Source organism: Carassius auratus, unplaced genomic scaffold (assembly GCF_003368295.1).
Source record: "Carassius auratus strain Wakin unplaced genomic scaffold, ASM336829v1 scaf_tig00026096, whole genome shotgun sequence".
Lineage (NCBI taxonomy): Eukaryota > Metazoa > Chordata > Actinopteri > Cypriniformes > Cyprinidae > Carassius > Carassius auratus.
The window spans coordinates 12,353-36,754 of NW_020525486.1; the positions used below are offsets into that span (position 1 = coordinate 12,353).

At 38.1% G+C, this 24,402-nt stretch overlaps 2 protein-coding genes and 1 long non-coding RNA gene across 3 annotated transcripts; 1 reads left to right on the forward strand and 2 right to left on the reverse strand.

Moving 5' to 3' along the window:
- The first annotated feature begins 3,630 nt into the window (after window positions 1-3,630).
- On the forward strand, window positions 3,631-5,105 carry LOC113078602 (lectin-like). The gene is made up of 6 exons (XM_026250925.1): window positions 3,631-3,640; window positions 3,755-3,829; window positions 4,121-4,263; window positions 4,348-4,488; window positions 4,678-4,792; window positions 4,937-5,105. The coding sequence occupies exons 1-6, from the start codon at window positions 3,637-3,639 to the stop codon at window positions 5,011-5,013; spliced, it is 555 nt and encodes a 184-aa protein (XP_026106710.1). The 5' UTR covers window positions 3,631-3,636; the 3' UTR covers window positions 5,014-5,105.
- Window positions 5,106-11,804: 6,699 nt separating this feature from the next.
- Window positions 11,805-13,378, reverse strand: LOC113078606 (lectin-like). The gene is made up of 6 exons (XM_026250927.1): window positions 13,369-13,378; window positions 13,144-13,218; window positions 12,710-12,852; window positions 12,489-12,629; window positions 12,191-12,305; window positions 11,805-12,046 (listed from the first exon to the last, which is right to left on the reverse strand). The coding sequence occupies exons 1-6, from the start codon at window positions 13,370-13,372 to the stop codon at window positions 11,970-11,972; spliced, it is 555 nt and encodes a 184-aa protein (XP_026106712.1). The 5' UTR covers window positions 13,373-13,378; the 3' UTR covers window positions 11,805-11,969.
- A 59-nt stretch (window positions 13,379-13,437) lies between these two features.
- On the reverse strand, window positions 13,438-19,603 carry LOC113078607 (uncharacterized). Its single transcript, XR_003281576.1, has 4 exons — window positions 19,376-19,603; window positions 17,421-17,678; window positions 16,596-16,862; window positions 13,438-13,485 (listed from the first exon to the last, which is right to left on the reverse strand). It is a non-coding gene; the product is annotated as an uncharacterized LOC113078607 (long non-coding RNA).
- Window positions 19,604-24,402: the final 4,799 nt, after the last annotated feature.

Genomic DNA, 24,402 nt, shown 5'->3' on the forward strand with positions numbered 1-24,402 from the left:
CTTGATGGCGGTGCTTTGTGTCTTTACATCGATCTTTGATGCATAATAGGCCGCAGATTAGATGAGTTTGCCCTTCAGCTTGAAAAGGCCTTAGACTTTCTATCACGTGATACAGCTGAAATAGAGAAAGCTACAGGCACACTGGGGACCCACTTGTTCCGTAAACATTTTGAATGTTTATATATATATATATATATATATATATATATATATATATATGATTATATTGATAGTGAAAGTTTTATATTTTCTGTTGATTTTTATGAAGCATTTGACACCGTTAACCACAAATGTATGTTTGAGACTTCAGATTTTTTGCGTTTGGTGATTTCTTTAAAAGGGCCATTTATACTTCATATAATGGGTTTAATAGCTCAATAAAACTTGCAAATGGGATGCCCAGTATCTCCTTTTTCATTTTTACTTGTAACCCAGACAATGACCCTTTACATTATAAATTTTTTTTTTCATGGAATCAGGATTTTAGAAAGAGAAATAAAATGCTGTCAATTTACAGATGATACAACAATATTTGTCAGAGATTCATTAGAATTCATTAGAAATAAAAAATGTGATTGATCTTTTGAATGACTTTTCATTGGTTTCATGTTCAACTTCTTGATATTAATGGTATTCTTCTATGTCTCTGCACTCCTAAACTGTAGCAGTACTGTGACAGAATTCCATACCAAGACAGTAAGAGGCGCCCATTCTCCCCGTATATATTTTTAAAAAATTAAGTCTTTTGTTTTCCTGGTTTTTCCCCTTGCAGCATGGAATTCACCGCTCACTTCAGCCCACCGGCCACTCCAGTGTCCTAGTCCGGCAACCATGCCTTTCACCCCAAACTTAGAGGGGAACCAAAGGAGGAGAAGGTGGTTGGTGCTATACCCTAGGCTTACTCCAGTGTCAGCTTTAGCCCCTTAGCTTGCTCCAGTGGTGGCTCCAGCTCCTGAGTTTGCCCAAGTACCAGCTCTTCAAAAGCGACTTGCTGTGCCTGGTCCTCCAGAGCACCCTCCAGTGCCAGCTCGTAAGTGGCAGTCCCTGAATCTAGCCCAGAGAGGGATTCTGTTCCTGAGTTTAGCCCCCGAGGTCTCCTGTCCCCGAGTATGACCAGTGATGGCTCCAGTCATAGCAACCTGAAATGGAATTGCATTGACTGGAATTATGCATGGTTGTTGCCTACAAAAATATTGTATCCATTCTTCCATTCGTCCCCCTTCCTAATCCAAACTAGGCGGTAAGTGTTGTGTAGGTCAACCCCTGCAAGAGTTTGAAAGCTGAAGACATCAATAGCAAGGGTTGACTATTCTTGACCGTTATGTCATTCAGCCCACGATAATCAATGCAGGAGCAAAGAAAAACCCCACCCCAGCCGGAGAGGAAGAGGGAAGTATAAACTGGCTACTAGAGACTCATTGATGTATTTCTCCATGGCCTCTCTCTCAGGACCGGAGAGCGAATAAAGGCACCCCTTAGGTTGAGAAGTGCCAGGTAATCTATCACACAATCATGCGGGCTGTGCGGAGGAACGGATGAAGCTCAGGACTTACTGAACACCGCTCTCAAGTCATGGTAAGCTGCTGGAACATTTGCCAGGTCAAACGGCTCCCCCTGTAACACAGAAACAGACATGACAGGGGATGAAGCAGACACCAAACACTGAGACAAACAAAATGGACTCCAGTCCAATACAGTGTGGTGAGCCCAATCAATGAAAGGGTTGTGGTTAATAAGCCAGATGTGCACCAAAGCTACTGCCATGGAGGGAGAGTGAATGAGTAGGAATCAAATCTCCTCTGTGTGATTGCCAGAAGTGATCAAGTGAACGAGTCCCATGATGGCTGTTATCTTGGTGAAAGGAGTACTGCAAAGTGAATCAGAATCAGAAATTAGAATCAGAAATAGCTTAATTGCCAAGTATGCTTGCGCATACAATCAATTTGTTTTAGTGACATAAGCTTCCAGTACACAGAGATAACAACACACAGAAAAAAAAAAAAATTAGGCAAATAAATAAGTGTATAAACAATTGTGATATAAATGATAATGGAATAGGATTGAGTAAGATGCAGGGATGTACTAGGATGGAGTGGAAACAAATAAATATAAGGATATTGCACATTTTTATTGCATAAGTGGGGAACATTTAACTGTTCATGAGGTAGATTGCCTGGGGGAAGAAACTTTTCTTGTGCCTGACTGTTCTGGTATTTGCGGCTCTGAGGCGCCGGCCAGATGGCAAAAGTTAAAAAGATGGGATAACTTGGATGTGAGGGACCCAGAGTGATTTTCTGAGCCCTTTTCCTCACTCTGGATGTATACAGTTCTTGAACGGTGGGCAGGGGAGCACCAATAATCCTTTCAGCAGTCCGAACAGTTCTCTGTAGTCTTCTGATGTCTGATTTTGTAGCTGAACCAAACCAGACAGTTATTGAAGTACACAGGACAGACTCAATGATGGCTGGTTAAACTTCCTCAGCTGGCGAAGGAAGTACAACCTTTGTTGGGCCTTTTTCACAATGGAGTCAATGTGATTGTCCCACTTCAGGTCCTGAGAGATGGTGGTTCCCAAGAATCTGAATGACTCCACTGCAGGGGGGTTTCTCCTAAAGTCCAGAGATTGATTCAGCTAGAGGAACAGAGATGAGCTCAGCCAATTTGCATGGATTCCTCTTCCTAGAACACAAACCGTGGGGATGTGGTGCTTGTAGCAGTAGGCGGCAGATCAAAACTCTCACACTTGATTTCAATGCCGCAACTGTAACTATATCTCCTAACCACAAGACCTATTGGTTTCACTGTCTTTTAATAGACTTTTCAGATGTTTGTTATTTACCAGATTGCCTCTTTCTGACCAATGTACTGTCTATAAAACCCATTTTAAATATATACATATAAATAATATTAATATAATTATGAATACTTTGTGTGTTAATATTGTAGTAGGGTGTGGTGTTTTTTTGTTCTGATTGTTGTCGTTCTTTAATTTGTGTTATGTTTTTGGATTCTTGTGTAAGGAACCCCTTGAAAATGTGATTCGGCATTTAAACAAAAGAATAAAATTTTAGCCTGTTTTCCAGTCACTTTACTGATATGGTGTGGAAAAAATACGAGAAGGGTCAAAGAAATGTAGGAAGTAAAATGCAGATCCATTTCTTGTTAGGGTTGAACCATTACTTAAAGTAAAAAGTGCATAATGACTCAGATTGTAATGAGAAGAGTGCAGCAGGAATGAAATCCTTTAATGTCATGATCGTATAATAAAACAAGCAATCGTGTTTCTATCCACCTGTACATGCTCTCTCTTCTCATTTTTTCCTTTTTGTTTTTGTTTAGTTTATTCTTTGAAATTTGAATGCATAGGTTGATCTGTGTAAACTTTAACAGTTCACACAAAACATTATTTTTTTCTTAATTACCGGTATATTAAATATATTTATGTTAAAATGCTTAAGTCACTAGATGTGTTTAACGGTTTCCTGTGTGATGAATAAAAAAACTGTTCTTCACCCTTAAGATGGTAAGACTGAGAGAAGAGGAGGAGTTGTGATATCGAATGGAAAGGTATAAAATAAGGTGAGAGAGATGTAAAATTATTGTGAGGAAAGAGACGACAGAAGCTGGTGAACTACAATGGCAAGTCTTTGTATCATATATATATATATATATATATATATATATATATATATATATATATATATATATATGTGTAACTTTGTGCTTAATAATCATATTCCACTTCTTTGACAGGTCAAATCAGGATCTATTGGCGTTCTGTTGGTGGCTCTCCTTTTTGGGAATGGAGACTTCTTAAAAATGGAGAGAGGTCATTTTTAATTCATAACGAAAATATATTTATGTTGACTTTTCATAATTACTTCACACACATTTGTAAATGAGCCCCTGATATTAATTAAATGTAAACCAGGTGTTGTTAAACAAAAAGCATGTGACCAGTTTGTGCAAATGATTTATAAAGTATTTGATGAGATGACTTGCTTTGAGTATGCATTGACAGTATTATTAGATAAACAGAGTGATAAATTAAAAGTTCATCTTTTATACAGGCAAGTATCATATTTATATACATATTCAAATATGTGATTCTGTCCTTTAGGGTTTGTTGCAGGCCGTACAAATGTCACTGAGCAATGTTCTATGGTTCAAACGTGTAATGTGTACGGCTTCACTGACTGGTACAAAGTGGGCAGTGTCTGTGTCAAATACTTCAACAATTCTCTCAACTTTACTGATGCTGAGGTATGTTTTTTTTTTTTTTCATGGAATGTAAAAAAAATCTGTGTAATGTGTAGTCATGAAATGTTCTTCCTTGTTCATATCCAGTTCGACTGTAGGAAAAAAGCCCCTGGTGCACACCTGGTGTCGGTGCATAAGGAAGAGCAAAATGATGGGTTGCTCTGCATTGTGAGAAGTTCCAACCCAAATAACCTGCGCATCTGGCTTGGAGCTTTTGAACTTTTTAAGGTAAAAAAAAAAAAAAGACAGAGATGTGCTGGTGTTTACAAACAGGAAAAGAAAAGAGAAATGACTGATTTTCTGTTATTATATGGTTTTCTATTACATGCATGCACTATAGTTTCTCACTTATGCCATTTTTTGTTTGTGTCTTTCTTTCTTTATTTCTTCTTTAAAAACTCTCTCTCATTATTTCAGTCTGGTAAATTTCTTTGGCTTGATGGATCCTACTGGGATTATGAAATCTGGACACGTGGTGAACCCAACAATGTGTACACCAGCACAGAGGAATGTGTGGAGATGAACTGGAAAGGTAAGAACAGAGAGACACTAATGGGTTATAGGATAATCACATTCATTTTTAAGTAAATGTTTTGCTAAGTGATCAGTGACGCTGTGAGGAATATTCGGTAAGAAGGTAGAATAATCTCTTCATTTCACTGTCCCTCATTTTCAGAGACTGGCAAATGGAATGACCGCGGTTGTCATTTCAAGGAAAACTACATATGTGCCTTCAAACTAAATGGCATCTAGAAACCAGGCTCTGAGGAGATGGAGTAGTTTTATCTGGGTACTGACCCATAAAACTTTCTGCATAAAATGATATTCTCTGCATCAACAAAAAATTTACAATAACAATAAATAAAAATAATTATTCAAAATAATTATTCAAATAGCTTTAAAATGCTAATAAAGAATGCTGGCAATCAAAATTATCAGTTGATTTATTTATTTATTTACTTACTGTTTGTCAGATTATGACTGTATGTAATGGCTATACTTATAAAAAATAATGGTTCCAAAAGGGTGTTTTTGGTTCCCAAAAGAACCTTTCAGTGAAAATGTTAGTCAAGGACTAGGCTTGAGACTTGTCTGCGAAACTGTGTGTGTGGGGGGGGGGGGATGGGGGGGGTTGATGGGTTCACAGACAATTTCAGGATACAAAGACTTGCAATTGTAGTTCACCAGCTTCTGTCATCTCTTTCCTCACAATAATTTTACATCGTACATCGGTCTCACCTTATTTTATACCTTTCCATTCAATTTCACAACTCCTCCTCTTCTTTCAGTCTTACTCTCTTAAGGGTGAAGAACAGTTCTTTTATTCATCACACAGGAAACCGTTAAACACATCTAGTGACTGAAGCATGAATGAATTTAATAAAACAACTCTATAGCGCCATTTCTAACTATAGGCAGAGCAGGAAGTTGACCTCTGCATTATGAAGGGCCTCCATAACTGTACCACGGTAAAATATAGGTAATGGCATATGTTTCATGTTGACATTGGGCACTCCCCACCAGGTACAATATTCATAAATAATAATGTACTGTAGGATACTCGTTCTAATAAATGTATATTGTAATGTACTCTTACTAATATATATTTTTAAAAATGTATTTAAAATCACAGCAACATTGCTGGTAGGTTATCAATTCACAAATGAACACACTCTCCACATTTAAAAAATAAAAATATAAATTAGAAGAGTTCTAAACTAAAGTGACGTGACCTACAGCCAAGTATGGTGACCCATACTCGGAATACGTGCTCTGCTTTTAACCCATCCAAAGTGCACACACACACACACACACACACACTGTGAACACACACCCGGAGCAGTGGGCAGCCATTTATGCTGTGGCGCCCAGGGAGCAGTTGGGGGTTCGGTGCCTTGCTCAAAGATATCTCAACAATAGTATTAAAGGTGGAGAAAGAACTGTTCATGCACTCCCCCCACGTACAATTCCTGCTGACCCAAGAGTCAAACTCACAACCTTTCGATTGCGAGGCCAACTCTCTAACCACTAGGCCACAACTTTCCTAATGCCCTGTCTTCACTGTACCTCACACACACACACACACACACGAGTCCGTCAGATCACGTTTAGATCACAAACACTGACATTCAGCAACACAAACTTTTTAGCGCTGAAACGCAATTTTATCAATAAAATATCTTAATCGCTGAAGAGCTACATGATCTTTCTCAACAAGGAACTGATAACATCATTTCCAAAGCAATTCAAATTGTGAAACTCGTGTATTAAATAAATTCAGTGCAGACAGACTGAAGTTGTTTAAGTCTTTGGTTCTTTTAATTGTGATGATTTTGGCTCACATTTAACAAAAAACACCAATTCACTATCTCAACAAATTAGAATATGGCGACATGCCAACTAATCAACTCAAATCACCTGCAAAGGTTTCCTGAGTCTTGATTTTCATTTCATCATGAAACTCTAACTGCAACATTTGGAAAAGCAAAAATACAAAAATACAAATAATAGCAGAAAAAAACAGAACTATAACCAAAGAAAACAGGATTTTATGCTTAAATCAGACAAATCTAGTTAATTAAGTTAATTAATATAACATTTTGTGCAATATGATTTTAAATGTGTTCAAAGTTTTGCCTCATGCTTATTTTTAAAAAAATGCTTATTACATTTTTTATTTACGCTTATTCTTTTTCAATCTGTGACTGTTGTTTGCTACTCTGAAAACATTGCTTTTATTTTTAAATCTTATACATTACATTTTTACTAGACTTTTTAAATTTATTTTTTTGTTTTTTTTTTTATCCGTGACTGCAATACTTTAGGGGGGAATCTGATCCCATACCTTTATGGTTGCCAGGTTGATTAAAATAAGTAACACACGTAATATTTCAGAGGGAGTTGGATTGCGAAAGCGTGCGCACGGATGATCAATTTGTGGGTATGGATTAAAAAACCGAATGTACGGATTTGTTAAACCAAGGGAACAGTTTGTGAGTATGGTTTATAAAATGAGGGGATGGGTTGCAAAACCATCGGCACGGATTGTAATTTTTTTCTCCTACAGGTGACCTCCCGGGCTCCATACTCATGCTAAAATGAGTAAATAATAAATGCTTTGAACGTCTGCTAAATGCATACATTTATTTATTTATTTATTTATATTGATTTCGGATCATTTTTAAACAAAAAAAAGTTACGGACTGCCATTTTAATTTAAATTTTATATAAAATACATGTTCTATTACAAATCCAGTCAGTATCAAACTCTGTGTTGTGCAATGGATTGTGGAATGAATTTGTGCCAAAAAAATGGTTGCAATTTCTTTCATCACAAAAAAAACTGATATTGATACATTTTAAATTATTTAATAATTTATTGATATAACATAATATCTTTTTTTTTTTTTTACTTAAAATGTACTTTTCCTTCTCAATCAAGGTGTGGCCAAAGGTTTCATTCGTGCTTTGTCATCATTGCAAGATTTCAGATCTATCAATCTAGTCAGTTCTTCCAACACACCAAACACTGGCATGTGACCAGACTGCCTCACTGCTACTACATACTGTGTGTACTTTACAGACTAGGAGTTTATAGTTTTCATTCCATGTAATATGTGTAAATGTTTAGAGTTTTTAATACAATTATAATGTGCTTTATTGTTCTCAGTGGCATCTACGCTAATATTAGTCTGTTTCTCTCTTATTCCGAGGTCACTGTAGCCACCAGATCCAGTCTGTATACAGATCAGATGATCACTGCAGTCACCCAGATCCAGTCCGTATTCAGTCCAGATGGGTGATCAGCTCGTAGAGATGACCTCTACAGCCCTGAATGTCAGGATTTGACTATGTCAGCTGGATGAGCTCCAGACACAGATCCCCTCCAAAGACCTTGTTGGCCATCGGTCCTCCGCGACCTGTGTTGGAGCCTATTATTAAACCACGGCATGCTGGTTTTGTCTGTCCAGGGGAGAAATGCCCCCCTGTCACTGATCAAGTTTTGGGTGCTTGCCGCTGTCGGCTATGGCTTGCATATTTGGGGATGCTTAACTGGAGCTTTAAAGGGACCGTTCACCCAGAAATGTACTGACTTTCAGGCCATCCAAGATGTAGGTGCCTTTTTTTTTTTCTTTGTTTGTGTGTTTTTAGCCTATGAAAATTTTATGAATGGCAATTGTTATTAAATAAAGGCTATTATGCGTTGTAATTAGTGTTTTTACCCTCTTGAATAAGAAGTGTGCTTAATTGTATTAAAAGTGTACTTGTTGTGTACTTCCCAATTATACTTTTAAGATTGGACGTACACAACAAGTACACTTTTAATTACATTTCGGGGTGAAAGGTCCCTTTAAAGCTCCAGTTAATAAACATCTGTAATACAACTGCAAAATTCAGTTTAAACTTTGTTTAATGAATAAAAAAAAATAAAAAGTCTAAACTAGCTAAACAAAATGTATGCAAACAAACATTTACAAATATTACTACTGTTCAGAATTACATCTTTAAAACCAGCCAGTGTTCAAAACTATCGCCTTTAGCCCAATTCACAAAATTAGCTTACAGTAATGTTTTCTAATTTGATTGGTACAGGTTGGTTTTCACTGGAAATTCACGCCATTACGTCACGTCTGTAAATATAAAGAAGTTGTCCCGGTGTTACGGTTTATCTGCATTCAGCCTCAACAAAATGTTGCAAACCATTTTTTAAATGGAAATGGTGGTGCGTTGAACAGTTCAGCTCTTTTCCTAAAGTGTCTGTGCAATCAGTTAAGCGTCCCCAAATATGCAAGCAAAAGCCGACAGCGACAAGGACCCAAAACTTGATCAGTGACAGAAATGGAAAACCTTGGGAGAATCCAGGCACAGTCTGGGGTGGGGGGTGGGGGGGCATTTCTCCCCTGGACAGACAAAACCAGCATGGCGTGGTTTAATAATAGGCTCCAACACAGGTCGCGGAGGACCGATGGCCAACAAGGTCTTTGGAGGGGATCTGTGTCTGGAGCTCATCCAGCTGACATAGTCAAATCCTGACATTCAGGACTGTAGAGGTCATCTCTACGAGCTGATCACCCATCTGGACTGAATACGGACTAGATCTGGGTGACTGCAGTGATCATCTGATCTGTATACAGACTGGATCTGGTGGCTATAGTGACCTCGGAATAAGAGAGAAACAGACTAATATTAGCGTAGATGCCACTGAGAACAATAAAGCACATTATAATTGTATTAAAAACTCTAAACATTTACACATATTACATGGAATGAAAACTATAAACTCCTAGTCTGTAAAGTACACACAGTATGTAGTAGCAGTGAGGCAGTCTGGTCACATGCCAGTGTTTGGTGTGTTGGAAGAACTGACTAGATTGATAGATCTGAAATCTTGCAATGATGACAAAGCACCAGTGAAACCTTTGGCCAAACCTTGATTGAGAAGGAAAAGTACATTTTAAGTAAAAAAAAAAAAAAAAGATATTATGTTATATCAATAAATTATTAAATAATTTAAAATGTATCAATATCAGTTTTTTTTGTGATGAAAGAAATTGCAACCATTTTTTTTTGGCACAAATTCATTCCACAATCCATTGCACAACACAGAGTTTGATACTGACTGGATTTGTAATAGAACATGTATTTCATATAAAATTAAAATTAAAGTGTCAGTCCATAACTTTTTTTGTTTAAAAATTATCGATTACCGAAATCAATATAAATAAATAAATAAATAAATGTATACATTTAGCAGATGTCCAAAGCATTTATTATTTACTCATTTTAGCATGAGTATGGAGCCCGGGAGGTCACCTGTGGGAGAAAAAATTACAGTCCGTGCCGATGGTTTTGCAACCCGTTTCCTCATTTTATAAACCATACTCACAAACTGTTCCCTTGGTTTAACAAATCCGTACATTTGGTTTTTGAATCCATACCCACAAATTGATCATCCGTGCGCACGCTTTCGCAATCAACTCCCTCTGAAATATTACGTGTGTTACTTATTTTAATCAACCTGGCAACCATAAAGGTATGGGATCAGATTCCCCCCTAAAGTATTGCAGTCACGGATAAAAAAAAATTAAAAACTAAATTTAAAAACGCTAGTAAAAATGTAATGTACAAGATTTAAAAATAAAAGCAATGTTTTCAGAGTAGCAAACAACAGTCACAGATTGAAAAATAATCAGCATAGATAAAAAAAAGGTTATAACGCATTTTTTAAAAATAAGCATGAAGCAAAACTTTAAACACGTTTAAAATCATATTGCACAAAATTGTATATTAATTAACTTAATTAACTAGATTTGTCTGATTTAAGCATTAAATCATGTTTTCTTTGGTTATAGTTCTGTTTTTTTCTGCTATTACTTTTGTTTTTTGTATGCAGTTTTTTTTTTCACTCTTGTTTCCATGTTCTGCGCTTGCTTTTCCAAATGTTGCTGTTAGAGTTTCATGATTAAAATGAAAATCAAGGCTCAGGAAACCTTTGCAGGTGATTTGAGTTGATTAGTTGGCATGGTTAGAGAGTTGGCATCGCAATCAAAAGGTTGTGAGTTCGACTCTCGGGTCAGCAGGAATTGTACGTGGGGGGAGTGCATGAACAGTTCTTTCTCCACCTTTAATACTATTGTTGAGATATCTTTGAGCAAGGCACCGAACCCCCAACTGCTCCCTGGGCGCCGCAGCATAAATGGCTGCTCACTGCTCCGGGTGTGTGTTCACAGTGTGTGTGTGTGTATGTGTGTGTGTGTGTGTGTGTGCACTTTGGATGGGTTAAAAGCAGAGCACGTATTCCGAGTATGGGTCACCATACTTGGCTCTAGGTCATGTCACTTTAGTTTAGAACTCTTCTAATTTATATTTTTATTTTTTAAATGTGGAGAGTGTGTTAATTTGTGCAATGATAACCTACCAGCAATGTTGCTGTGATTTTAAATAATTTTAAAAATATATATATTAGTAAGAGTACATTACAATATACATTTATTAGAATGAGTATCCTACAGTACATTATTATTTATGAATATTGTACCTGGTGGGGAGTGCCCAATGTCAACATGAAACATATGCCATTACCTATATTTTACTGTGGTACAGTTATGGAGGCCCTTCATAATGCAGAGGTCAACTTCCTGCTCTGCCTATAGTTAGAAATGGCGCTATAGAGTTGTTTTATTAAATTCATTCATGCCAGTCACGAGATGTGTTTAACGGTTTCATGTGTGATGAATAAAAGAACTGTTCTTCACCCTTAAGACAGTAAGACTGAGAGAAGAGGAGGAGTTGTGAAATTGAATGGAAAGGTATAAAATAAGGTGAGACCCCCCCCCCCCCCCCCACACACACACACACAGTTTCACAGACAAGTCTTAAGCCTAGTCCTAGACTAAAATTTTCACTGAAAGGTTCTTTTGGGAACCAAAAACACCATTTTGGAACCATTATTTTTTATAAGTATAGCCATTACATACAGTCATAATCTGACAAACAGTAAATAAAATAATAAATAAATCAACTGATAATTTTGATTGCCAGCATTCTTTATTAGCATTTTAAAGCTATTTGAATAATTATTTTGAATAATTGTTTTTTATTTATTTTTATTGTAAATTTTGTGTTGATGCAGAGAATATCATTTTATGCAGAAAGTTTTATGGGTCAGTACCCAGATAAAACTACTCCATCTCCTCAGAGCCTGGTTTCTAGATGCCATTTAGTTTGAAGGCACATATGTAGTTTTCCTTGAAATGACAACCGCGGTCATTCCATTTGCCATCCTCTGAAAATGAGGGACAGTGAAATGAAGAGATTATTCTACCTTCTTACCGAATATTCCTCACAGCGTCACTGATCACTTAGCAAAACATTTACTTAAAAATGAATGTGATTATCCTATAACCCATTAGTGTCTCTCTGTTCTTACTTTTCCAGTTCATCTCCACACATTCCTCTGTGCTGGTGTACACATTGTTGGGTTCACCACGTGTCCAGATTTCATAATCCCAGTAGGATCCATCAAGCCAAAGAAATTGACCAGACTGAAATAATGAGAGAGAGTTTTTAAAGAATAAAGAAAGAAAGAAAGACACACACAAAAAATTTCATTAGTGAGAAACTATAGTGCATGCATGTAATAGAAAACCATATAATAACAGAAAATCAGTCATTTCTCTTTTCTCTCCCTGTTTGTAAACACCAGCACATCTCTGTCTTTTTTTTACCTTAAAAAGTTCAAAAGCTCCAAGCCAGATGCGCAGGTTATTTGGGTTGAATTTTTTCACAATGCAGTGTAACGCATCATTTAGCTCTTCCTTATGCACCGACACCAGGTGTGCACCAGGGGCTTTTTTCCTACAGTCGAACTGGATATGAACAGGGAAGAATATTTAATGTCTACACATTACACAGATTTTTTTTACATTCCATGAAAAAAAAAACATACCTCAGCATCAGTAAAGTTGAGAGAATTGTTGAAGTATTTGACACAGACACTGCCCACTTTGTACCAGTCAGTGAAGCCGTACACATTACACGTTTGAACCATAGAACATTGCTCAGTGACATTTGTACGGCCTGCAACAAACCCTAAAGGACAGAATCACATATTTGAATATGTATATAAATATGATACTTGCCTGTATAAAAGATGAACTTTTAATTTATCACTCTGTTTATCTAATAATACTGTCAATGCATACTCAAAGCAAGTCATCTCATCAAATACTTTATAAATCATTTGCACAAACTGGTCACATGCTTTTTGTTTAACAACACCTGGTTTACATTTAATTAATTTCAGGGGCTCATTTACAAATGTGTGTGAAGTAATTATGAAAAGTCAACATAAATATATTTTCGTTATGAATTAAAAATGACCTCTCTCCATTTTTAAGAAGTCTCCATTCCCAAAAAGGAGAGCCACCAACAGAACGCCAATAGATCCTGATTTGACCTGTCAAAGAAGTGGAATATGATTATTAAGCACAAAGTTATATATATATATATATATATATATATATATATATATATATATATATATATATATATATATATATATATATATATATATATATATATATATATATATGATACAAAGACTTGCCATTGTAGTTCACCAGCTTCTGTCTCTTTCCTCACAATAATTTTACATCGGTCTCACCTTATTTTATACCTTTCCATTCGATTTCACAACTCCTCCTCCTCTCTCAGTCTTACCATCTTAAGGGTGAAGAACAGTTTTTTTATTCATCACACAGGAAACCGTTAAACACATCTAGTGACTTAAGCATTTTAACATAAATATATTTAATTTACCAAATATATTTTTCCACACCATATCAGTAAAGTGACTGGAAAACAGGCTAAAATTTTATTCTTTTGTTTAAATGCCGAATCACATTTTCAAGGGGGTCTATACACAAGAATCCAAAAACATAACACAAAATAAAGAACAACAACAATCAAAACAACAAAACACCACACCCTACTACAATATTAACACACAAAGTATTAATAATTATATTTATATTATTTATATGTATATATTTAAAATGGGTTTTATAGACAGTACATTGGTCAGAAAGAGGCAATCTGGTAAATAACAAACATCTGAAAAGTCTATTAAAAGACAGTGAAACCTATAGGTCTCGTGGTTGAAGATACAGTTACAATTGCGGCATGGAAATCAAGAGTGAGAGTTTTGATCTGCCGCCTACTGCTACAAGCGCCACACCCCCACGGTTTGTGTTCTAGGAAGAGGAATCCATGCAAATTGGCTGAGCTCATCTCTGTTCCTCTAGCTGAATCAATCTCTGCCAACACACTTTTTTTTTCTATCACTCGATAACGCCGCACATGGCTGCTTCAGTGCTTGGTTCTCCAGTGTTTGTACTGTTTTTGATTCGTTTTTCCTGTTTTTTGTTTAACAAACATGATCAGTTTTACCAGGGATGAATTGCTGAACATTCGGCAGAACACACCACAAGATCTTTTACCGGATTTAAATTATTCAGACATTTTACTGAACGTTGTTATTGGAGAAGCAGCAGTGCTGATCAAATGCTTCAGGTCGCGCAGACAGGAAAAGCAAGCGCTAGCCTACATCTGGCAAATCTCCGCTCTCCACCCAACAAAACGGAAGAACTCCTTCTGCTCTCTCAGACAAATAAGGATTTCTCACACTCTGCTGCTCTGTGTTTCACGGAAACATGGCTGAATGATGCCATACCGGACAGCGCGCTCCATCTGCCAGGCTTTCAGCTGTTTAGAGTGTATCACGACGCAGAATCAACAGGGAAATCGCGCGGTGGCTGGACATGCTTTTACATCAATGAACGGTGGTGTACAGATGTAACTGTGTTAAAGAAGATGTGCTGTCCTGATCTAGAAATGCAGTTTGTCAACTGCAAGCTGTTCTATTCGCCGCGGGAGTTTCACTCGTTCATTCTGGTGAGTGTTTACATTGCTCCTCCGCAAGCGCACGTGAGCTCAGCTTTACAGAAACTTGCTGATCAGATCACAGAGAGAGAACAACAACACCCGGACTCTGTTTTAATCATTCCTGGGGACTTTAATGAAGGCAATCTCTCCCGTGAACTGCCAAAATACAGACAGCATGTTACATGTCCCACAAGAGACGGTTATATATTGGATCACTGTTACACCACAAAAAAGGATGCATATCACTCTGTTCCACGAGCAGCTGTCTGATCACTGTCTGGTTCATCTTAGACCGACCTACAAGCCTGCTCTTCAAATCTTTGAAGATGATGTGCGCCAGGTCTTCAAGAAGAACAAAAGAAGAAAACCACCAGGCCCAGATGGTATTATACCAGCCTGTCTAAAAATCTGTGCTGACCAGCTGGCCCCCATCTTTTCACAGATCTTCAATAGATCTCTGGAGTTGTGTGAAGTGCCTTCCTGGACTTTAGTTCGGCTTTCAACACAATCATCCCAACTGACCCAGCTTTCTGTTCCTAGCTCTATCTGTCAGTGGATCACCCGTTTTCTGACAGATAGGCAACAGCTATTGAGACTGGGGAAATTCATGTCCAACAGCTGCTCCACCAACACTGGTGCCCCTCAGGGATGTGTTCTTTCCCCACTGTTATTCTCCCTGTACACTAACGGCTGCACCTCTCCTGAAGTTTGCAGACGGCACTACAGTTATCGGCCTTATCCAGGACGCTGACGAGTCTGCTTACAGACAAGAGGTTGAGCAACTGGCTATCTGGTGCAGTCTTAACAACCTGGAGCTGAACATGCTCAAAACAGTGGAGATGATCGTGGACTTTAGGAGAAACCCCCCTGAAGTGGAGTCATTCAGATTCTTGGGAACCACCATCTCTCAGGACCTGAAGTGGGACAATCACATTGACTCCATTGTGAAAAAGGCCCAACAAAGGTTGTCCTTCCTTCGCCAGCTGAGGAAGTTTAACCAGCCATCATTGAGTCTGTCCTGTGTACTTCAATAACTGTCTGGTTTGGTTCAGCTACAAAATCAGACATCAGAAGACTACAGAGAACTGTTCGGACTGCTGAAAGGATTATTGGTGCTCCCCTGCCCACCGGTCAAGAACTGTATACATCCAGAGTGAGGAAAAGGGCTCAGAAAATCACTCTGGATCCCTCACATCCAAGTTATCCCATCTTTTTAACTTTTGCCATCTGGCCGGCGCCTCAGAGCCGCAAATACCAGAACAGTCAGACACAAGAAAAGTTTCTTCCCCCAGGCAATCTACCTCGTGAACAGTTAAATGTTCCCCACTTATGCAATAAAAATGTGCAATATCCTTATATTTATTTGTTTCCACTCCATCCTAGTACATCCCTGCATCTTACTCAATCCTATTCCATTATCATTTATAGCACAATTGTTTATACACTTATTTATTTGCCTAATTTTTTTTTTTTTTTTTTGTCTGTGTGTTGTTGTCTCTGTGTACTGGAAGCCTATGTCACTAAAACAAATTGATTGTATGTGCAAGCATACTTGGCAATAAAGCTCTTTCTGATTGTGATTTCTGATTCTGATTCACTTTGCAGTACTCCTTTCACCAAGATAACAGCCATCATGGGACTCGTTCACTTCTGGCAATCACACAGAGGAGATTTGATTCCTACTCATTCACTCTCCCTCCATGGCCGTAGCTTTGGTGCACATCTGGCTTATTAACCACAACCCTTTCATTGATTGGGCTCACCACACTGTATTGGACTGGAGTCCATTTTGTTTGTCTCAGTGTTTGGTGTCTGCTTCATCCCCTGTCATGTCTGTTTCTGTGTTACAGGGGGAGCCGTTTGACCTAGCAAATATTCCAGCAGCTTACCATGACTTGAGAGCGGTGTTCAGTAAGTCCTGAGCTTCATCCCTTCCTCCGCACAGCCGCATGATTGTGTGATAGATTACCTGGCACTTCTCAACCTAAGGGGTGCCTTTATTCGCTCTCCGGTCCTGAGAGGGAGGCCATGGAGAAATACATAAATGAGTCTCTAGTAGCCAGTTTATACTTCCCTCTTCCTCTCCGGCTGGGGTGGGGTTTTTCGTCTTGGAGAAGAAAGATGGATCGCTCTGCTCCTGCATTGATTATCGGGGGCTGAAAGACATAATGGTCAAGAATAGTCATCCCTTGCTGTTGATGTCTTCAGCCTTCAAACTCTTGCAGGGGTCGACCTACACAACACTTACCACCTAGTTTGGATTAGGAAGGGGGACGAATGAAAGAATGGATACAATATTTTTTTAGGCAACAACCATGCATAATTCCAGTCAATGCACTGAAATTTAGAATGCCAGTATGTTTTAGAAGTTATTCAGCTGTATTCTTTTCAAAGATAAGATTAGGAATTACATACCAAATTTTATTTGTATTGAAAGTAAAGTTTGTGTCACAGTACTGCTGCTGAAGTGAAGAGACATAGGAAAATTGACAAATTTTAATAATCAAAAGGAAAAGGGAAAACAAATGTTTCAAGGTTGACATGAACATGAACAATTCCAGACAAGGGAGAACAAAATGGGCTAAAACTCAAATAGGCATTTCAGGTTGCTATGACTGGAGCCATCACTGGTCATACTCGGGGACAGGAGACCTTGGGGGCTAAACTCAGGAACAGAATCCCTCTCTGGGCTAGATTCAGGGACTGCCACTTACGAGCTGGCACTGGAGGGTGCTCTGGAGGACCAGGCACAGCAAGTCGCTTTTGAAGAGCTGGTACTTGGGCAAACTCAGGAGCTGGAGCCACCACTGGAGCAAGCTAAGGGGCTAAAGCTGACACTGGAGTAAGCCTAGGGTATAGCACCAACCACCTTCTCCTCCTTTGGTTCCCCTCTAAGTTTGGGGTGAAAGGCATGGTTGCCGGACTAGGACACTGGAGTGGCCGGTGGGCTGAAGTGAGCGGTGAATTCCATGCTGCAAGGGGAAAAACCAGGAAAACAAAAGACTTAATTTTTTAAAAATATATACGGGGAGAATGGGCGCCTCTTACTGTCTTGGTATGGAATTCTGTCACAGTACTGCTACAGTTTAGGAGTGCAGAGACATAGAAGAATACCATTAATATCAAGAAGTTGAACATGAAACCAATGAAAAGTCATTCAAAAGATCAATCACATTTTGTATTTCTAATGTATTCTAATCAATCTCTGACAAATATTGTTGTATCATCTGTAAATTGACAGCATTTTATTTCTCTTTCTAAAATCCTGATTCCATGAAAAAAAAAAATTGATAATGTAAAGGGTCATTGTCTGGGTTACAAGTAAAAATGAAAAAGGAGATACTGGGCATCCCATTTGCAAGTTTTAATGAGCTATTAATCCCATTATATGAAGTATAAATGGCCCTTTTAAAGAAATCACCAAAGCCAAAAAATCTGAAGTCTCAAACATAAATTTGTGGTTAACGGTGTCAAATGCTTCATAAGAATCAACAGAAAATATAAAACTTTCACTATCAATATAATCATATATATATATATATATATATATATATATATATATATATATATATATATATATATATATATATATATATATATATAAACATTCACAAATGTTTACAGAACAAGTGGGTCCCCAGTGTGCCTGTAGCTTTCTCTATTTCAGCTGTATCACGTGATAGAAAGTCTAAGGCCTTTTCAAGCTGAAGGGCAAACTCATCTAATCTGCGGCCTATTATGCATCAAAGATCGATGTAAAGACACAAAGCACCGCCATCAAGTTAGCATTTTTAAACATTCGCTCACTAAAAAATTAATCATTTCTAATCAATGAATTATAACCACAAACAATCTGGATTTTATGTTTCTAATTGAAACATGGCTAAAAGACAGCTTCAGTGCAACAGTCCTCAATGAAGCAGCCCTCCTAACTTTACTTTCATGAGTGTCAGCAGGACTGGTAGGAGAGTTGGAGGTGTAGCTTCTCTATTTAAAGATGTCTATCAATGTAAGCAAGTGTCATTTGGTCAGTACTTTTCTTTTTAATATCTAGGGATTGTGCTGAAAGGTGCTCCACGTATTCTGTTTATTATTATTTACAGGCCTCCAAAATACTCTCCAGCCTTTGTTGAAGAGGTCACAGAAATGTTTTTAATGATTTCCTCAGAGTTTGACTGTTTCGTTATTGGAGGGGATTTTAATATTCACATAGATAATGCAGAAAACAAAACTACAAAATAAATGATAATGGTTCTAAATACTTTTGACCTGATTCAGCATGTGCATGGACCCACACACAAAGGTGGAAACACTCTAGATTTAATAGAACAAAAGTGTACTATTTATGGAGGCTATATCTTTAACACCAAGCATTTCTGCAGACTCTGTTGATATTCTCCTTGATTCCTTCAACTTAAAAGTTAAGAATGTTATTGATGATATTGCTCCAATAATAGTCAGTAAGAAAACAGACAGAAATCAGTTTGGAGAAGATCAACAGCAGTTCAGACTATGAAAAGACAATGCAAAAAAAGCCGGGTGGATGTGGAGGAAGACGAAACTTGAAATTCACTATACAGTCTTAATAGTTTTTACAGCGCAAGTACTTTTATCAATTAAGCGGGTGGAACAAAAACTCATCATAATAGTTATTTGAGAATTGTCTTACTAGTCACATGGAGCGAAGTGTCCTGGAGATGTTGTCGGAAAGCAGCTCCGCTCGGATTCTGCTGGGGTGTAATCCATCAGCGCAAAACAGCCTAGGATGCTCCCAGAAAAGTTCCAGTTATAACAAATAGCAGTTTCTGTTCTTTACACCATGACAACAACCATCCATTTAAAGCAAAAAGTCTACTGAACCTTTCGTGTCCTCGTCGATACGTGGGCAGTGGTCCTGACACGATGATGACACGTCTCGATCAGGCTGTTGAAGTCCCTCTTCAGCGTCTCCGTCTGCCGCAGCGTGGTGCCGTTAACCCTGGCGTGAAGCACGACTGCTCTGGGGCTCTCGTCGGCCTTCAGGATTGCAGGTATCTGCGCAGAAACATCGATAACACAAGCACCAGGCAAACAATGAGTGTGCACTTTACCTTCGTTTAACATAGCACGGACGTGTCGGACGATGGACTCTCCGATGATCACAGCGTCACGTCCTGTCTCGCGGAGGGGAGCGAAGTGGTTCCGGATGGAGATCTCGAAGGCAGGAGGGGGAGAAGTCATCGCCCGGGGCCCTGATCGCATCCTCCGCTGTGGATGCACCCGGGTCCATGGTGTCCCGCCGTCGGAGTGAAGGACATCTGGGAAGATTGCATCCTTGGTGCACCGGGCCTGTGCAGAGAAAATCACGGAGAAGACGTGGTGGGACTGTTAGCAGCACGCTGTATACTTAACCCGGACTTGTGAGTGTCAGCCCGGGATGATTCCAGCGTGGCTCTCCGCTCTCTCAGCTGGGCCTGCCTCACTTCCCAGGTCGCAAATCTGCTTCCCCACGGCCTCGAGCTCAAGCTGGACAGAATGCAGATGGAGCGTGTCCCCACCTGCAATCAAAGGTAGACATTCATCTGCCATTAAAGCAAGTGACAGTGAGTACAGCAGGGGTAATGTGTGTGAATAGAGTATTAGCAATATAAGTGCAGTTAGCTGAAACCACGCCGCTGATGCTAACGGCCTATAAGCTAATAGCGGACCTGGGAGATCAAAATAAAACTAGTGATAGCGACATGTCTGATTGTTTTTGTTGTAGAATACAATAGAGGATATATCCACACGTTATATAAACGGAAACAATGGTGTGTAAAATTGATTTTTAAGTTAAAAATTGTCGATAAAAAGAATATAGTGACGGAGCTCAAACACAGTACAGACACCAACAAACATGCTACATTTGACCATGTAGGTCTAGGTCACTCTACAATGACATTTTAGACACCATTCTACCCCAGTAATCATAATATTACCTCAGGACTACTTATGAACACTATAACTCTTAACACTGATTACCTTTATTGTACCTGTCACTTCCACTTATGGGCATATAATGCTCTGTCCATGTCTTTCTGTCTATGGGCACTGTAGTCACTCAAGAACCTCAGTGCTCTCCACGTACGTCTATGTCTTATGTCTTGTTATTGTCACTGTATGTCTGAGCTAGAGCTTAAGATCTGAACTAGCGGTCAGGTTATGTGTTTCGATTAGCGTGAGAAAGATGCGAAAATGGATGCTGAGTAGGTGTAACGGAGGCTTGCCTCTGGTGATTACGTTTTGGTTGCACCAGCAGTTAAAGCAAAGTCTGAGTTGTGGAAAAGTTTGACCATGTTTATAATGAAAATAATGATGCACCATCAGTGAGCGCAGGAGCGCGCTGAAGCCATATACAGTGGATTCAATCATTTTCCTCCACAAAAACATGTAGGCTTAGCCTAATCTCTGCGAGTAAAGGGTTTTCAAATGATAACTAAATATTAATTGAGTCTTAAATGCATAATGTGGACAGAGTATTTACGCTAATGTTGGCATTATTCTTTTATTAATTGTCAGCTGCTAGTGGTGAAGCAAATCCAGCGGAGACTTTATCTCAGGATAAAGTGGGGTGGTGTTGGCGCAGTGGATAAGACACATGCCATTGGTGTGAGAGACCTGGGTTTGAATCCACTGTGAGACACCAATGTGTCCCTGAGCAAGACACTTAACCCCTAGTTGCTCCAGAGGTGTGTGACCTCTGCCATATATAGCAGTTGTAAGTCACTTTGGATAAAAGCATCAGCTAAATGAATAAATGTAAATGTAAAAACGAGTGCTGAGATGTTACAGAGGACTTATTTTATTTCTTTATTCCAACTTTAAAGTGGCTTAGTCTATGTTAGTTATTAATAAATTATGTTAAAACATGTATAAATGACTCATTATTGACAAAAGGCAAAAGAGTTGTGTGCGTGCGCACATTTGAATAATGTCGAGCTGTAAACTGGTTCAGGCTTTTAAAAAGCTGTCAATCAAAATGTACTTGTCGGGCTCGGGCTGAAACCTGTCAGGCTCGGGTCCTGTCGGGCCAAACTTTTTAGGCCCGATTACAGCTCTAGTCTGAGCCTCGTCACAAGCATTTTAATGCCCAGTTTCCCCAGCGTTAACTATGCAAATGACAAATAAATGCCTCTTGACTCTTGACATAAAAAAATTTGAACACATGATGTAACACATGATAAGTGTAAAGGTTTTCTGTTAACTTCAGTATTTAACAAGATATATTTTTATGATAATTTTTAATCCAGCCATACAATATCTCTTTCATTTTCACAGTCTTCCTCTTTCTCTCACATTTTTTCTCACATTTTACTGTCACATCTTACTATCAGAGTTAATTCTAACACATGAAGCATCCTTAAAAATGTCGCCTCCTGATATCATAAGCTGTGTCTTATTAACCAGCAATATGCTGCAAAAAGCATTAGTTCATCTAATTTATTTTTCACTATTGCAGCAACATGACAAAACTGCTAAAAGTAGTATGTTTGATATAAACTTTATCTTGTTTACATCCCTTTTAGAGGCTTAGATGAATAAAAATGTATTTAGGTATAGGATGGTAAAAAATGTGCTAAAAAGACATTTAGAAATGTATTTGTTGGTCATTACAAGCTAATTTTGGCCCGTCTTTGTATTATAGATGGTTCATGACAGCTGCACAGATGTCAGTGGATGTGCTTAGAAATGACATTGACTCAAACAGAAACCAACAGTACTGTTGATTAAGTCAACAACACATTAAAATATATTTCCAGTTGACAAATATTTTGACATGACCTATGACCTTAACATAAAGTCATAAACAATATATAAGACTTAAACTGAATAATAAATGTCTGTAGCTATTTTTTACATGACATTTAATTTATTTAGTCTGTATAAGAAATGTATTTGTTTAATGCTTAACCTGTAAACATGACGGTTTCCTTTTGATTGTTGCAACCAATCACAGGTAAATTCAATAAAAATTCCAGAACCTCAGCTTCTTTTTCAATGTGCTAATTTAGTGCATCTTTTTGCAGTACTGGTGTGATGTGCACTGACTGGTGAGTGAATTCCATGTTTAGTATGTCAAGTCGTTTTAACATTTAATCTATAAAATGCACCAGTATCTAATTTAACCTTACTAGTACTTTTTTAGATACTAGTATATTTTCCATTAAGTAATAGTACTTATTCATTAACTACTAGTGTTTATTTTTTAGGTACTAGTGCTTTTTTTTAGTTACTAGTGTTTTTTCTTTAAGTACTAGTGTTTTTTGTAAAGTTACTAGTACTTCATTCATAAGATACTAGTTCTTATTATTAGATACTAGTACTTATATATTTTCAATAGGATAGATACTTTAATTGTACTTCTGCATCATTTGAACTTATCTGAAAATGGCTCATCTTACCCCACTCTCCCCTAGTATTAGACATTTAATGTAATATTTTATTAACATTTTTATATTTAATTTTATTATTGTATGCTAATAAACAACTAATTAAGAACATTTATATAAATAAACTTGTGTTTGTCAGGGTTTGCAAGGGAGGAACTCAAGTGCAGACAGGATTCAACACAAAAGGTTTATTAAATACAAAAAGGGAAAACAAAAACCCACGAGGGGGAAAACAAGGGCTAGGGTAAGGACTAAATAACCAAACAAGACAGGGCTGACCAGATAAAGACACTAAACACTAACTATAAACAAACACTCACGGTATACAGGATACAATCACAGTCACAAGTGTGGAACACATCTGAGAAACACGTAAGTAACACAATGAACCGACGCAAGACAGAGCACACTAGGAGATCTAAATAGGGGGAACAATTAAGACACGACAGGTGACACAGATAGGGCAATCACGACACGACTAGGATAACAAGGGGGGCGGGGCAAGGGAACGAGACAACACAAGCACATGGCCCAAAGACAAGGCCATGCGCTTGTACACAAAACAAGGGTCTGTCATGATCCTGCCTCAAGACTAGGAAAAATCAAGGACACGAGGGCAGGATCATGACAGTGTTGGGGTGGATTCAGTGTCTGTTGAGGCCCATCTGAATGTGCTACGAAGTGAGTTTCAGAAACACATCCAGACCCCTCGACTGTCCAAAGACCACATGGCACAAATATTCTCCTGGAGACGCTGAGAACCACGGAAGGAATGTCTGTGGAGGATGTACTCAAAAAATACTCATACTTCAGGACACCTGCTGGAGTGAGTATAGTAAAAAAAAATCATTAACTGTAAAATATCTTGTTTAAAATATTTTCGTGTAATATTTTTTTCTTCTGTACCATTTTAGCCCATCTGTTAAAAATTTAAAACAATAGTTTTAGAAAACAATGTCATATTTATCAGTTAATACAAGAACATGAAATGATTGTATATTGTGAGTCTTGTACATTAACCTTCTAATTCTAATTGTCTGAGCCAAAGAGGATGGAACAGAATTTGATTAATTTGAAAAGTTTTATTATTATTATTATTATTATTATTTATGTATTTATTTTCTAATTTTTATATAGGGGGACCCTGTTACACCCTTTCCTACCATACACCTGATGGATACTGACTGTAAAATGGCAATAATAGGCGGAGGGTGTGGTGACAGAAGATGGAATAGACATGTGTCAGTGCACCAGCCTTGATGAAGCCTTCATAACAGCCTTCTATATG